The 16,877-nt window shown below is 35.7% G+C and overlaps 1 protein-coding gene across 10 annotated transcripts in view; it reads left to right on the plus strand.

The window, feature by feature from the left end:
• The window catches only part of ARAP2 (ArfGAP with RhoGAP domain, ankyrin repeat and PH domain 2), a 192,069-nt gene that overhangs the window by 137,533 nt on the left and 37,659 nt on the right, over positions 1-16,877 (plus strand). For all 10 annotated transcript variants that reach the window (XM_072808051.1, XM_072808033.1, XM_072808026.1 and 7 more), the window contains 2 exons: positions 2,352-2,469; positions 10,818-10,946. In XM_072808051.1, the coding sequence (XP_072664152.1) occupies positions 2,352-2,469; positions 10,818-10,946 (247 nt within the window). The remainder of the gene's footprint in view (positions 1-2,351; positions 2,470-10,817; positions 10,947-16,877) is intronic.

Here is a 16,877-nt window from a genome sequence, read left to right on the forward strand (position 1 = left end):
ACTGAGAACATAGAGTGAACTACTGTAATCATAAGTTTTGTCCCTAAGAGGGCAGGAACCTTGACCACATCAAATTTCTTATGCTGATGGTGGTATGTTGGTAATAGGGGACACAAGGAAGTAGTACATACAGTCAGCACAGGTTCATCAGTAACTAGAAGAGGTATTCAGAGCACATGACCTAACTCCCTCTACACACAAACTCTCTAATAGCTCATTTTAACTTTGTCCTACTTAAAAGACCATAACACAAGCTATTACAATTGAACAAATTTCTTACTTATTTTAAGTGTATGCCCATAAAGGACTGTCTAGTTTCACTTATAACAACTCCCAAATTCTCTTTAAAAACAACGAAAACATATAAAAATAATCATTAACATTTGCTTCATGCTTAAGACTTTAGAAAACTCTTCAGTTATATTTATTTCAGTTGGTCATTACCTCAGCCCCAGGGGGTAGGTGAAGCAAGTAATGTCTCAAGTTTACATGAAAACAAACTGGGAATTAAAAGTATTAAGGCCAACACAAACCGGGGTCATCCCATTTCTAACCTCATGGTCATCATACTGATTTGTATATTCCTTAGAGTAATAATTCCCAAAGCATGCTTTTTGTAGTTCTAGTAGTTCTAGGAATTTTTTTTGTCCTTGGGAGTCTTCTGGGACAAGGAATGGAGTTCTGTTTCTCCATTCCTATGTCAACCTGAGTCACTCCCTGCTGACTCTTTCACAGTTTGGTTTCTCCGTAATTTATTATTTTAAGAAAGGGTTATGCTTCCGGACACCTGGGTGGCTCAGTGGTTGAGCATCTGCCTTTGGCTCAGGTCATGATCCCTGGGTCCTTTGATGGAGTCCCACATCAGGTTCCCCACAGGGAGCCTGCTTCTCCCTCTGCCTGTATCTCTGCCTCTCTCTCTCTCTCTCTCTCTCTCTCACGAATAAATAAATAAATAAAATATTTTTAAAAAAGAAAGAAAGGGTTATGCTTCTTAAAAAAAAAAAAAAAAAAAAGTGAGGGATCCCTGGGTGGCTCAGCAGTTTAGTGCCTGCCTTTGGCCCAGGGCATGATCCTGGAGTCCTGGGATCAAGTCCCACATCAGGCTCCTTGCATGGAGCCTGCTTCTTCCTCTGCCACTGTCTCTGCCTCTTTCTCTCTGTGTCTCTCATGAATAAATAAATAAAATCTTTTAAAAAAATGTTAAAGCTATTCAGATGAACATCATTGAAATGATTCATCTAATATTTCTGTTACTTAAAGTTTTCTGATTTTCCCAGATAGAGGTTTTTTTAAATTCTTTTTAAGATTATATTTCATTGGACTTTTAAAAATAGAAACCAGTGTACTTTATTGTATCATTAATATATTCCACTATACATTCCACAAAGTCCAGGAGATAGATTGTAGGAGTTAACTGTAACAAAAAGTGTTTTGTTTCTTATATGTGTGTAATATGCTTGTGGTCAAGAATGGACAGGAGAAATGGTAATGAGCACATTCTTTTTTGAAGAAACTTTTAAAGAGATAACATACTTTACTGAAATTATACAAAGTAGGTTGCAGTTGCAATATCCTAATGTTTAAAACATCTTCTGTTTGTTTAACATTATAACTAAATTCATACTGAGAAAAGCCAGCTTGCTTTTGTCCAGTATGCATTTAAGATTGGCAGAAACAGAAGAAAGAAGAAACAAATCAAAAATCCCAAAACTCCCTGAAGAAGATGGTGTTGCTTATGCCATGGCCTGAGGCTGTGGGACTCTTGTGGAGCTGGCCCCAAGGCTGGCACTGCACACTCTGCCCTCTGCCCTGCAGTCCTGGCTCCAGCATGCTTTGGTAGCCCACCATCTGTCACTTGGCAGGCAGGGCACACCACAGACCACTGAAACCCTGGGGCTTTTTGGCATAGTAGACAGCAGTCGATTGTGTGTAATTCAGGGCCCAGACTGAACAAACCAAACCACTTTGAACTCTTGATTATTGAACTGATGAATGAAAATTGTTAGTCCTGGAATACCACTGGATTCATTGTCTGGTGAAGGTCTTTCTGCGTATGACTAGGTATAGTCTTCCCTCCTTGAGTGAGCTAATTAATCACTAAGCAAGAAAAAAAAATTCTTCCTGATGTCTATATTATAGTATCTTTTTTTTTGCACTCATATTAAAATATTTTATGGAGAAGATCTGAACAGGCTGTGTTTTCTATGTGCTTAGAGAAGCTAGGTAAGCATACTAAGTAAGAAACTTGGAGCACTGTAAGTTGGTAGATGGGGTGAGAGCACTACTAGCTCTGTCATTAGTTGACTTCTGTGTCTGACATTCCTTCTGAAGAAACTTTACCTCTCTCGTAGATATCTCCAGTGATGGAAGCAGAGGAATTAACTAATGATATATTAGCAATAAAAAATATAATTCCTACGAAAGGCGATATCTGGGCCACATTTGAAGTCATTGAAAATGAAGAGCTAGGTAAGTGATTTTCATGCTAAGATTCTTAACTTCCTTACAGTGCGAAGAAGTACTATTTTTGTGACAAGTCATTACAGACATTTTATGCTTTTTAAAGATTAATATCTCATTTTGAATTCCCTTCTGCCTCGGTGCGTGTGTTAGTATGTTATTGCCCCTTGAGGTTGCCCTCCTATGATTTTACTCATCTCAACAGTTAGATTATTTAATTGACTATAAAAATATAGTGCAAAGCATTAGGTGCTATGTTGCTGCTTTACGAAATAGGCCTTTGTTTATAAGGACAAGCGGTTTGATTTGTAACAATATTCTAAATGGCCACCCACCTCATTCCGATATGTTACCCTTTTAACAAAAACAAAGAATGTTCATTTAAAAGATGATTTGTTATTTTAAAAGACAATTTGTGTTAAGCCTAGTGGAAGCTTCTTTTTTGGGTTTTCCCCTTTCATCTGTCTTTAGTGGAGTGAATCAGATATTTGTCATCTTTTATCTCAGACGTGGAAGGATAAAGGGAGCTTTGAAAACACCTTGACTACCCCAGTAGTCAAATGCTGAATAAGCTTTACATTCTAATGACACCATTTGGTGGTTAAAGACCTGTAGGAAAAAAAAAAAAAAAAAGATGCAGAATATCTTTGTACCTTGACCATCTGTCTAGCTGATACCTCCTAAGGTCTTGGGACCCTTTCAAGTATACTTGTCAAACCGCCAAAAGTAGTCTTGCCACCTGCAAGCTCAAGATAGAAATTGAAATTCAACGTTAAAATACCCCATCGTGTATTATTAGGAGTGTTGCAGTCAGTGTTAGAAGGAAATGGGATGTCAGATACTTTGTCTTTTTGTTAGTTCATCTTGATGTTTTCATACCAAGCATGAAAACATGGTTCTTTAAAAATCTAATTTGTATTAAAAAGTAATTTTATACTATTCATTGTGAGGAGTCAGTGGCTCCCATGTTTTAGTGTTGGTTCACACTGTGTCTCCCCATATTCAGTCATCCCCATGTACAGAAAGTGCTCCGGCAGATGAGCACTGCGGCCCACTACTTCTAAGCTCAGGTGAGCTTAGAAGCTCACCCTCTTTGCTTCAGGTTTTGTTTTTTTGTTTTGTTTTGTTTTGTTTTGTTTTTTTCCTCTCTGTAGCCTTTATTGTTAATGGCCATTCCCTTTCCCTTTCCCTTTGAAGGTCTTCAATGTTTTTGATGCTGTGTGGTTTCTCCTCCTGGCCCTCTCACTGTTTTATCTTATTTGTCACTTCTTCTTCTGTCTATCCCCTACGTGGTAGATTTCTGCTGACTCCATCTCCTTTGCTATCTTTTCTCACTTTACATGTTCTTTATAGACAATCCCCTCTTCCTCTGTGCTTGCCCAACCTGGAGGAGCTGGGGTTTTCCCACTGTACCTTTACTCGCCCCCATCTGGCCTGCCTGTTGACCTCCTTTAAAACCCATACTAAAGGTTCCATTGCACTTTGTCTTATCTTTTCTTATAGTGCCTATCATGTGGGTTTATGTTTGTCTCTTGATGAGAACTCCTTAGAAGGAAAGAGGGGCTTTCTTTCTTTTGTCTTTAGTGTCTGGCATAGTCCCTTGTACATAGTTGCCATGCAATTAAAGTCTACTGGTGAAGCACAGTTTTGCATTACTATAGGTATATGGGTGGTATAGTCTTTTGATTTTTGTTGCTGCTTCATTTTAAGGAAAGGGGGTATAGGTTACTAGATTCATCATAATTGTGAGTAAAAGATAACTGTCAGTATTACTGCCAAAAGTATCTTTCTGAATCACAAATAAGATCATATTGTTCCACCCTTTAAGGGTTTAAAACCCTTCGTTATTTTTTCATTGCCCATCCTTCAAGATCCAGTTCAAATAACCCTTCTTCCATGTTGATGTTTAGATGAACATAGTTTTCACTGAGCTTTTTCTGATTATTTGTTTATTGATCTATAATACTGCATATTATCAGACTAGTAGAATAGTAATGTATATACATCTGATTCTGTCCTAGACCATATGTTTTTTAGGACATTTACCACATTTTTTTAGACATTTACCATATTTTTTTAGACCTTTATATCTGTCACTATCTCTAATATAGTGCATTGGTGTGGAACATTTCCTACAAATATCTTGTTAACTAAGGTGGAACAAAAAATAGATGCATTCTGGACTTGAGTGACTTGGACTGTGATTAGCTCTATCAAAATGTGAAAGGTACATGCAAAGTGACTCCTGCTTACAAATTAGGAATCACTAGGAGATAGATCTCAAGGCCCTGGTTAGTTCTTAGATAGCTGATTGTTTCCTAAATGCTTCTGTTTCTGTTGTTTTTATTAGGATATCCTCAGCAAAATCATGAATCATGGATTTGGGGGTAGCCAGCCTCTCCCTACTGCCCTTAATCTCTCAGGAATTGAGTCAAAGCATTTCCCTGTGTCACATCATTGGAGCTCTGTGCCTTTGGGCATTGGTGCTCCTGACTGAAGGAGCAAGCAGAATGAAGGAGGATAGGAAGGAAGTATAATATATAGCTAGAAGAGAGATTGCAGTGTATCTGGAAACATCATTATTAGACTTTTCTTGGGAAATGAGATCTCTCTTGCTTCCTCTGAAAATGAGTATCAATTTGCATATGACAATCAGTTCATCACAAATGTAAGACTCTATTGAGTTTTTACTTGTTGTTCCTTCTCTCCAATTAAAAAAGTTATCTTGATGAAAATATAAAAAGACGTAGGAGACCTCAAGTTGTTTCAATTCGTGACTATCTAAATATATAACCAAAGGAACACCCCATGCACACCAAGAAAATACATTTGATGGAGTTAAGAATTCAGATTTGGCATGGTTTTAATATTTGGTCAACTTTTTAAGTAGAATTCTCCAGAAGAGGAAACTAAGATCATTTTTACTGCTTCTAAGGGACCAGTGCTAAGAAAGCATCAGAGGGGCCTATGATTTTGCTGGCTTCTGAAGCAGATGGGAACCTGTGCACTCCACCTGACCTTCTGAAATGTTAAAAGCTTTATTTCTAGTAACATGCAGGGAAGATAAAGTGAAATATAAAAAGAAGATAAAAGTGAAGGCGTTGGTAGTCACAAGATTGTAGTTGATAGGAAGAATGTCAGCAAGGAATTGCCGCTTTTTCAAATGTAAGTATAAATCCCCAAGTAACAAAGTAACCAAAAATAAATCAATAGGTAAATAGGTAAATAAGTGAACCAGAAGTGCTGGATTTTAATATCATATCCATTGCCCCTTTTTATAATAAATATTTTGTAATGTTCCCTTTACTCTTTGAGATAAGCTATTATACTTTTTAAGAAATTAATATGCTTCCCTAATTATATAAAAATAAGAGGAAAATATGTATTATATAAATGCTCAGATACTCCTATATGGTTCAGGATAATGAAAATAGATTTGTAAACCTATAAATGGAATTACCATAGATGTGACAACTAATAATGCAGACACATGTTGATTAGTGACTCATGTATCATTACATCATTATTGTCATTGGTGAAATGGTGTCTTAGTCCATTCAGACCACTATAACCAATCTGTAGATGGGGGCTTATAAATAGTAGAAATTATTTTTCACAGTATAGTTCTGAAGGTTAGGAAATTTCACAAAATCAAGGTGACAGCAGATTCAGTGTCTGGTGATGGCCTGCTTTCAGCTTCATAGAGGGCTGTCTTTGCTCGCTCACATGGTGGAGGGAGCTCTTTGGGGTCTCTCTTATTTTACAAAATCCCATTCATGAGGGTTCTGTGCTCATGACCTCCAAAAGGCCCTGTCTACTAATACCATCACATTGGGGATTAGGTTCCAACAGACAAAGAGTGATCTTATTTTGCTAATATGGTAGTCAGATTGATGGAAAAATGTGTCTTAGTAAAACCTATATTTTGAGAATTTATATGTAAAGCTGAGTTAGATGGATTCTAGGCTTAGATAATTTATGAATTAGTTTTCCCTCTAAGTGAATATCTGGTAAGACCTTTGAAATTTGTACTAGATAGAAAAAAAGTCATTTTTTGTCTGATTCTTTGAAAGATACCAAGCATCCTTAACCTACTGCTTGCCAGTCATTAAGACATGCTGAAACCCATCCAAGAAGAGGGTATCACCTTTATCCAGAGCTAACCTTCTCAAGTATGCTTTTATTTTAATACTTCATCTTAAAACCAAAGCTGTCTTTTGCAGATTAGCCCTATATCCTCAGGGCATTCACATGCTGGAAAAGAAAATAAACTAATAACCACTGGGATGGGGGAGGCACTCATTTAAGTAGGCTTCTTCACTGAGAGGTTCAGGTTTATGAAGCAGTTACTTTCTCTGAAGCAATATCATAACAGCGTTTTCTTGTTTCTTCCTCATAGTTACTGTGATATGGAAGATGTGTACAATTTTAATCAAGATTCTTTCTAGCCCCTCTCCTGATGACACACAGAAAGTACTTTCACCCTCTGATTGTAGACAGGACTCTCTGATTGTGTGGACAGGACAGAGAAAAATTTGCATAGCTCTTAGTTTGGCACTAAGAATTTAACTATTGAGGGAATCATCATTTCAGGAAGTCCTGTGTCATTATTGCCAGAAATTTAAGGACAATGCCTATTATTTGGAGTGGAAAATGGATAGCTCTCTCTTTAACAAGGGAGGCCAGGTTTATTCTGTGAACCTGATTTTAAGATATTGATAATGTGGTTTACCTAGCTAAATAACCACCTTCTTCACCTTTTCTTCTCAAATAACTGCAGTGAATTTTCAGCAATTTTTGTACTAGACACAGTGTGCAACTGAGTTATTTATTTCTAGTAATGCCCTAATGCCAGATGACATGCATACCATATAATCTATCATGACAGATGGTTGCAAATGGAACTATAAATAAAAACTTTTTTATTGGTAGGAATTTATATTCCAGCAATGTTTGATGTCTCATTTTTTCCTGCCTTATTATCTCTTAAGGTGGATTTTAATGCCATTTTATAAATGTGGCATTTGATAGTCTAATAATGCCTATCTTTTCATCTCATGTTTCAGCTCTTGCTTTAAATGAAGAAACTTGGATCCGTCAGGATTTTCATTCTTCTGAAGTATTTCATACTATGATACTGATGAGAAAAACATACTCGACAAATTTTTTTTTTTTGCAAATCTATATTTACTTCTATATCTACAGTCCCAGTTATACTGTGACTTCACTATAGCTAAGAACACTTTAGAACTATCACTGTAGTATCTACTTGTAGTGACCCTCTTTTTCATATAAATCTTCTTGTAATAAAGAAGAGGGAGATTTTGTTTCAATCCAGATACTGTGTTCCAGTTAGGAATACAATTCTCACTTCCAAACCAATTGTGGACTTGTCCATTTCCTTAAGTGCAGGATGTTGAAACTTTCTTGGTATTCTTTCTACCATCTTCTCACCAAAGATAAGCAAATTAAGAGAGAAGTACGAACTGACCCTGTTTTTCACTTTTGTTACCTGTTTTGGCCCTCAAAAAAATCTTAGCAAGTTGATGCTTTTTTTTTTTTTTTCCCGAATTTCATGTGAGAAAATCATTTTGGGGATTTACTTAGTTACCCCAAATAAAAGTTAAGTGTGGAGTTTAAAAACATTGGGCTTGGAAGTCAGATAGATTTGAGGTTCAAATCTTTGTTCTTCCCTTGAACAAGGTAGGGTTTGACTTTAGGGATGTTGACTCTGATCCTTGGGTTTTATGCATGTAATATGAATGATACCTAATGAAGAATGCTGTGTAGATTAAAAGTGACAATGGATGCAAAGTATCAGATATATATATAATGTCTCATACATAGTTATTCCAGAAATGTCAGCTCTTAATGGTGTCAGTAGTGTCCCAAAGATTGCAAGTAGTAGAACCAAGAATTAGATAATGTCAAATGTGAAGAGTACTCATGATATTACTAGTTATTTTCATTAAAAAAAAAAAAATACAGTTAGGACAGCCTGGGTGGCTCAGCGGTTTAGCACCACCTTCTGCCCAGGGCCTGATCCTGCAGACCTGGGATCGAGTCCCATGTCGGGCTCCCTGCGTGGAGCCTGCTTCTCCCTCTGCCTGTGTCTCTGCCTCTCTCTCTCCTCTCTGTATTCTCATGAATGAATGAATAAAATATTTTTAAAAAAATAGTTAATTCTAAGTATAACCTCCATTAATAGAAGACAGCTATTTATGGAGTAGTCAACAATTGAATTTATAACTTTGGCAACTTATGGGAAATTATAATTTTTGTCAAATGTTTTAGAGAATTACTTCAAGAAAAATGGGATTGATAAAAAGCACAGAAGATTTTGTCTGGTTTACAAAGAATTTTGTCTAGGGATGCCTGGGTGGCTCAGCGTTAAGTGCCTGCCTTTGGCTCATAGTGTGATCCTGGAGACCTGGGATTGAGTCCCACATTGGGCTCCCTCCATGGAGCCTGCTTCTCCCTCCACCTGTGTCTCTGTCTCTGTCTCTCATGAACAAATAAACAAAATCTTAAAAAAAAAAAAAAAAAAAACTTTGCTGATTCATTTGCAAATATTTTCCCTAGAAATTGACAAGATACTTCACTCCTTGAGTATTTATTTATTGAATGTGTTATATACGTAGCTGTCTATGTGGAAGACGTGTATTTGTAAATAGGTAGATTTGTCTTTAAGATGTATGGCCTAGTTGCTCGAGTTTTTTTGTTGTTGTTGTTTGTGTGGTTTTTGTTTTTTTCTTGTAATTGCCATTGTCATAGTGAGTAGGCTTGCTCCAATAAGCACAGAATGCAGAACTGCATTTCATTATACTGAACAGTTAGCAGAAATCTGATTCTTTACACTGGAAGCAGAAAATTGTTTTCTTCTTCTGTGGACTTGAGATTATTGATATTCTGGAATGCTGTGGTCATAGCAGGGAAGATCAGTATTGAGGATGTGATATATTTGGTCATTTTACTTTTTGATTTTACCACCAATGAAAATATCGTGGTTACCAAATGAATATGATGCTCTTGACATGCTCTTTCCTGTTTGTCATTAACATTCTTACTTCAACTGAAAATGAAACCAGAATGCGGTGCTCTTTGTATTTAGGAAGAGATGAAAGAGTTGAACTGACTTATATATGGCTATGATCTTGAGAGACCAACATCAGCATCTTTATGTTAAAGCTGATGTTCTTGCTATTTCAATTATGCCATTTTCAGGGTGCTGTAAAAGGTTTGAATTTCCTTCTTTCTGAGCATGTTTCTGTTGTAATATTTTATTAACTGATTGTCATATTTTGATCAGGAAAAAACTATCTATGAAGCTTTGATTGTAATTGTAAAAACCAGATTTTTTTAACTCTACGCTAAAAATTTGTGATACATTTAAAAATATGATTACCTAAAATAAAACATACAGATGAGTACTTATTAAGAAGAAGTCTGTAAGATGTCATTAACTTCTTGCTTCTGGACTATTATATCAACAGTTAATGTATAATATTATATAACATTTAATAACCACATAACATTTCTGATTGAGGGATCCCTGGGTGGCACAGCGGTTTGGCGCCTGCCTTTGGCCCAGGGCCCGATCCAGGCGACCCTGGATCGATTCCCACGTCGGGCTCCTGGTGCATGGAGCCTGCTTCTCCCTCCACCTGTGTCTCTGCCCCCCTCTCTCTCTCTCTCTCTCTCTCTGTGACTATCATAAATAAATAAAAATTTAATTTTTTTTTTTTTAAAACATTTCTGATATTTTCACTAATAGACATAAATGACTTAAAAGTATTCTATGACTGTTTTGATCCATTCTCTGTTGAAGGCACATTTTATAATTTCTATTAATTGACTATGATATTATCAGCTATAAATTGTTCACTGGTATTGATAAAAAATTATAACATGATAATCATGTTGGGATAAACAAAGGTTATTACTACTGAACAAAATTAACTTTGCTAGTCCTTTTGCAATTAAGTACTTGCCTATGCAAATAGCTTTCCATAAGCAAACCACAATGTTACCTGAATTAAAAAGAAAATAGAATAAGAAACTGGTTTCTTTTACAAAAGGATAGCATTATTTCTGAGATTTTTATCTAACGGATAGCACCTCTGAAGTTTTTTTTTAATAGCTGAATAACAAATGTCCATGAACACATTCATTTATGAGCTAAATTTCATCATATTCTTAATGGTGTTCTAGGTGTTAGGGTCTCTTTTAGGTAGTCTAAGAATTATTATGGTATAACATAAGATATGGTTATATTTTTTAAGGCACACAGATCTTTTTTAAATTTATAAAAACTGTGATAATTTTTTTTCAGTTTGATTTGGTTTTATTTTTTGCAGAACGCCCCCTTCACTATACAGAAAATGTGTTGGAACAGGTTCTTCGGTGGAGTTCATTAGCTGAACCTGGCTCTGCATATCTTGTGGTGAAGAGATTCTTAACCATTGACACAATTAAACACTATAATGGTAGGTGTTGTTATTTCATGTTGCAACCACAATTGAAAATTCAAGTGACAAAAGGCTACTTATTATGGCATAAGTATTATTTGATAATATAAAAAAATGGGAAGCTAAATACAGAACCTACTTGATACAGTATTGTAGAATAAGAGGAAAAATATATAGACAGGAGTACCAAGTGTCAGATTCAGATTTTTGGAGAATAGCACTTAGCTAATAGTGGCTAATTTGACAGTCCCAAGTTGAGGTTTTTGGAATGAATGGTTTATTTTTAAAAGGAACTTTTTGTAATACTTAATGTACTTTTCTAATTTTTAGGTAGATAATGATTCTTCTTCCTGAATTCTCTGGGCATTAAGAGGTGCAAGTTATACATGCTCTGACACTGAGTGCTTGTTGTTATTCCCACTTATTTTGGGGTGATATTAGAAAAAAATAAGTACAACATGGCATACTTCCAATAAGGATACTTGCCACCCAGATGGGAGAAAACGTGTACACATGTAATGTTAAATAAGTTAGCTAGCACAAGGAAAACATGCCAGCCTCACAAGGGTTCAGAGACCCGTTTATCTCAAAACTGATTCTTCTGTTGTCATTAACTGACAAATTGGAAAAAAGATTTTCAGCCAGGACTCTATATAAACCAACTCTGAAAGCAAAGGATTTGAGTTTTATAAGATAAAACTTACAACTTTTTCAACTTATATTAATAATAACTGTTACTATTTATTAATCACATAGCATTAACTGAGGTCTGTACCTAGCAAAGCTCAATTAAGGTCTTTTTTAAACTTCCCAGTGATTATATTGTCATTTGAAATTTCCAAATGGGGAAAGAGAAGTGCAGAGAAATGAAGTAATTTGCCCCAGATCATACAGTTACTAAATATTGGATTTGAGAACAGATTGGTCTGTCTTCTAATTTTATCTGTATGTACAGCTCTTAAATGCTGTAAACCTGCTTAGAAGAATTTCACGCTCTCCAGCTAATAGCCATAGAGCACTAAGCTCTTAATTGTACCATAGCCAATCTGATAAATTTCTGATTTCATGATAATGTCCTAATCTGTTCTGGTGGCTATAACTACAATAGTCTGGCTGGCTTATAAACAAAAGAAATTTATTTCTCACGGTCTGAAGATTGGAATTCTGTGATGAAGATGCCAGCATGGTCAAGTTCTGGTGAGAGCCTGCCTTCTTCAGGTTGCAGACTTCCTTTCTTCTTGTATCCTCACAGGGTGGAGAGCAAAGAAAGGAAGCAAGCTCTCTTGTGACTCTTACTAGGACACTAGTCCTACATGAGGGCTCCACCCACTGGCCTCATCTAACCCTAATTACCTTCCTAAAGGTCCCACTTCTTGCTATCATCATACCAGGAGGTAGGGTTTCAACATATAAATTTGGGGGGGACACAAACATTCAGTCCATCACGTGTCCCTTATATTTTATATATCTATCCTTTATCTTATAATTACCTGAAAGCATTTTTTTCAGAAGGTGAGCAATATAACAACTTCTGTGTCACTCTGGTCTTCTAGGCATCTAAATAAACAGAACAAGCATTATTGTTCTTGCTGGAGAAATTTAGCCTTTTAGGAACCATTATCTTGTTTTAAATTCCTTTATTATGTCTGCATATGTGTTTGACAACATGCCTATACCTCTTAAGGACTGCAACAGAAATTTTCTCTAGTCCTACAAATGGGACATGATGTTGTAGAGCAGTGGTTCTCAGGTTGGTGCACTTTTGTTCTCCAAGGGACATTTGGAAATGTCTGCAGACATTTCTGACTCCCAACTAGATGGAGTGGTGTTTCTGGTATTTAGTGAATAGTGACTGGAGATGCTGCTAATCATCCTACAAAACACAGGAGAGCTCTTCACAAAGAATTATTTGGCTCAAAATGTCAGTGGGTGCCCATGTTGAGAATCTACCATTTAGATAATCTATGAAATCTCTCCTAGCTCTTAAATTCTCTTATTCTTTCATGTTGACACTGAGATGAAGAAAAAGTATTGAGCTTATGAACCAAGTCCTGTCAACATTATGAAGTATATATAATAGGTTCTCATGGTTTCTTTTCTTTTACTAAGTCATCTTTTCAGGTACATTTTTGTTTTCCTGGTATGAATTCTCCTTTTCCTTTTTTCAGTGTTCCTCCTAAATGTCTCCAAATTTACCATGTTGCAAAATAGTTGAACCCATACCTAGGTATAATACCTTAGCCCTTTTGAATGCTAATGGATTGGCTAGATGAATAAAAACAGACTAGACCTTAAAAGGTTGTGATATAAAAGAAAGTTTTGTGCAGGTAGGGGTGAGAGATAACCAATGCAAGGATACCATCAAGTGCTGTTGATCTTAAAGAAAGGAAAAAAAAAACCGACAGTGTGTACAATGAGCTGGTTGAGAGCAATCACATCTAAGTAGAATCTTTAAGTTGTTTAAGGACCCAAAAAATGGTAGAGTAGAGCAAACTGCATTGGCTCCTTTTACAACTGGGTCAGAGATTAGGTGTTATAATGATGCCTCACATGTTTCTGTGTGTCCTGTTTATAGGGTTATGAGTGTCTCTCTGGTGTGAAAGCATCAGGATTCTGTAAGGCGTAGACAAAACATCTGCAAGAAAACTGGAGAACCCAAGCAGTGGAAAACAGGCTCAAACGATAGGTTGAGTGATTTGGATGAAACATTCTCTAGGGTAAAATGGCAGCAAACTTTTGTGTTAGTCTCACATCTTGTTCATTCCTCTAATGGAGGGAGAGCCATAAAATGCATGCTTATCCCCTGCACTATCCCTACTGTTTGCCAAACCAGTATCCAACTTGTTATTATAATATCTGTAGTTCTTTCTACCAGGAAATTATTTCTCTTTGCATGAAAAAGAAGAGTCAGGTTTTAGAGGAACATATCAGCAAATAGATCAACTGGACCATTTTGTATTAGTAATTATGTATTTTTGGTCAAAAATAGGAGTACCTATACAGTAAATATTGCAAAAATTTTTGTCTTCTACCCAATAAAATTTTTATAAATGCTTTTAATTAGAGCTTGATTTATATTCAGATTGTCAAAGCAAAATAATCTCCTTCATTATGGTTTGTTCTGCATCTGTGTGAATTTAGGATTGCCATTTTAAAGCAACTCTGGCCTATTGTTTATTTTTAAAATCAATTTCTTAAGTCATGATTTTTTTTTCCTATCATTGTATCTTGCAGTAACCCAGAGCTTATAAATACTTCTTATGGGGTATATTTTGTGATAAATTTTAGGTCAGTTAGATATTCAGTCTACTTTATCTCTGTCTTGGCAAATGTCTCCTAAATCAATCACAATGACCACCTACTCCAGAATTATTGCTCTGTTCATTACACCCACTGCTCCTTAAAATTGAGATCTAAAAGGAAAGTAATGAAAGTAAATCAAATGTGATTCTCTGTCAATTTGTTAGCAGAAAAACTGGAATCATCTCAGAAATACATTGTTCTGCACGGCAGAAAAGGAATAGTGTGATGGATTTCTTTTTCTTAAGATTTTATTTTTCTAACCTAGGGATCAAGTGGAAATTAGCAGAATTTGAAACAAGGGTAGTTGGTTGGGACCACATTTTTTTCTTAGTAACAAATAGCTAATGTTTTAACATTTTGTTAAGATATAAAGTAGCCCTACCACATCCTTTGCACTCTTTCCATACTTGATGTCTAGTTGCCACAGGTCTTACAATCTGCCCACCTGTCCCTATCTCTATTCCCATATCTACACATACAAATATATGTGTGTGTGTTTATACATATATACGACTTGGATTTTATTAAGTGTATGTTGGTTTTTCTGATTTATGTAACAAATTACAAGCATATACTTTTGTTTGAACATTTCGGCACCTATTTGCTAAATCAAGAATTTTATCAAATAATAAGTTAAGGGCTTAGGGTAGTTTAGAAGTTTTCATTTCCTTAGTTTTTTACTTTATCTGAACAATTTAAAATGTCGACATCACAAGTAGGAGTGGATTTTAGAGTCATCCAACACTTAATTTCTGCCCATTGATTTAAGGTAATGAGGTAGCATACTTTACTTTTATAAAAGTATATGAGCATAAATAAATTTTGTGCTGCCTCTAGTTAGAAATCAATTCTGTGTTCTTCAAAAACAGCATTTTATTTCTTAGAAGCATCTTATGCCATTGCCATTATTGTAATGAGGAGTTAACTAACTTGAAATGAAAGATAATAGTCCTCAAATTTCTTTTCTACCCCATGGATTATGACTGAGACATTACGATAGGGAGAATAAAACTTCATTTAAATTGCCATTTAGATTTTGTCATAGCTAATCTCATTAGACTGTCTTTTGTTATCATTATGTCTTGTATTGAGTTAAGCTTCAGTATCTCTATCATGAGTAAACCATAAATGAATACCTTCTGTAAGGCTCCAGAATAAATAATTTTATGTTGCTAAAGTCTTATTTTAAGCATTAAAGATCTTTAAAATTACCCCAATAGAATGTAATACATTGGAATCAAGTTTTAATGATCTCAATGGGGATGAAACACTTTTAAAAAGATAGAAGATGTAACTCAAATGTGTATCCCTTTGGGTTTCTAAATTTAGATTGCTGCATATGACAGATGCTTTGGAATTAAATTTGCATTAGAATAGGATAGTTCAAAATGCAACTGCTTCTGGCAAATACAGACCTGGAAAGCTGAACCATCCTCTATCAACTGACTTAGGAAAATAAAAGAAAATAGTGTGAGTCCATAAATCATAGTCTAGCTGAAATAATTTACTTTCCACTCCCCATCAAATCTTTTTGAATCCAAATGTGTATAAACGTTGAAGGTAAGCCTTGTCCATGTCAAAAGGAAGTATCCTCTTGGAAATCGATAAGTCTTCGACACTTACTATGAAGCATGAATGTTCTGACTACTTTTAATATTATAATTCTGTAGTGAGAAAACCAACTGCTGAGTTTCTATTAGGAATCTACCAGGCATCTACTGTGGAAAATTTAAAGGATTGTTAAGCATTATCTTTCCCTCACAAGGAACAGAAAATCTAAATGTCTGAAATCTATTTAAATTATAAGGCTACGAACACACCATGCAGACCATGACTGCTATAGGCCAAGAAGTTTATGAAGAGCTTTCAAGCACAGAAAAGTGGTTCAATTAGTTGATTGTTGACCTCTCTTCCAACACTGGATGTTGGAATATCATTTCTTGTTTAGTAATTCTTATATGGGTTGTCCTCTGTAACAAGACTATGTCTTATTCTTTTACTCATTAAAAGTATACATTTAGTAAATTTTTAAAAATATAAATGAATAAAACACTTGTTAGTGGGCAGGTACTGACAGTTCCCCAGCGGGGCAAACTCAGCTCTTACCTGGGTAGTTAGGGAATGCTTTCCAGAGGAAATTAGCACTGTGTTATTACTGAGAAAGTGGTTTATGGTCCTAGGTTTCTTAGTTTGAATGCTTTGTGATAGATTAGGATAGGGAGAATAGAACAGGTTGCTGGTTGGGATGATAGAAAGGTGGGGTCACTGAATTTAGTTCTGGATGCCTTGGGTTTTAGTTGTCAAGTGTCTGTGGGTATATGTCTGGAAGGGATCTAAGTACCCATTGCTACAGAACACATTATATGGAGCATGGTTTTAGTCTTTAGAGAATAGAACATCCTGCAGTGGTAGTGTTGAAGTAAAAACATGAGAGAACTGTGAGCATAGAATTTACCAGCATTTAAGGCATGGATGTATCGAGAGAGGCCCTGTGTATGAAGGAACAATCAGAAAAGTTGTCAGAAAACAAGGACAGAGCAATGTCATGGCATCATCAAAGTAGTAAGTTTTAGGAAAAGTGTGTTTAACAATGTAAAATGGTGCATGAGGCCAAGAAAGGTGCCCACACATTTATTATTATTGTGG

This window comes from Canis lupus, chromosome 2 (genome assembly GCF_048164855.1).
Source record: "Canis lupus baileyi chromosome 2, mCanLup2.hap1, whole genome shotgun sequence".
In the NCBI taxonomy this organism is placed as follows: Eukaryota; Metazoa; Chordata; class Mammalia; order Carnivora; family Canidae; genus Canis; species Canis lupus.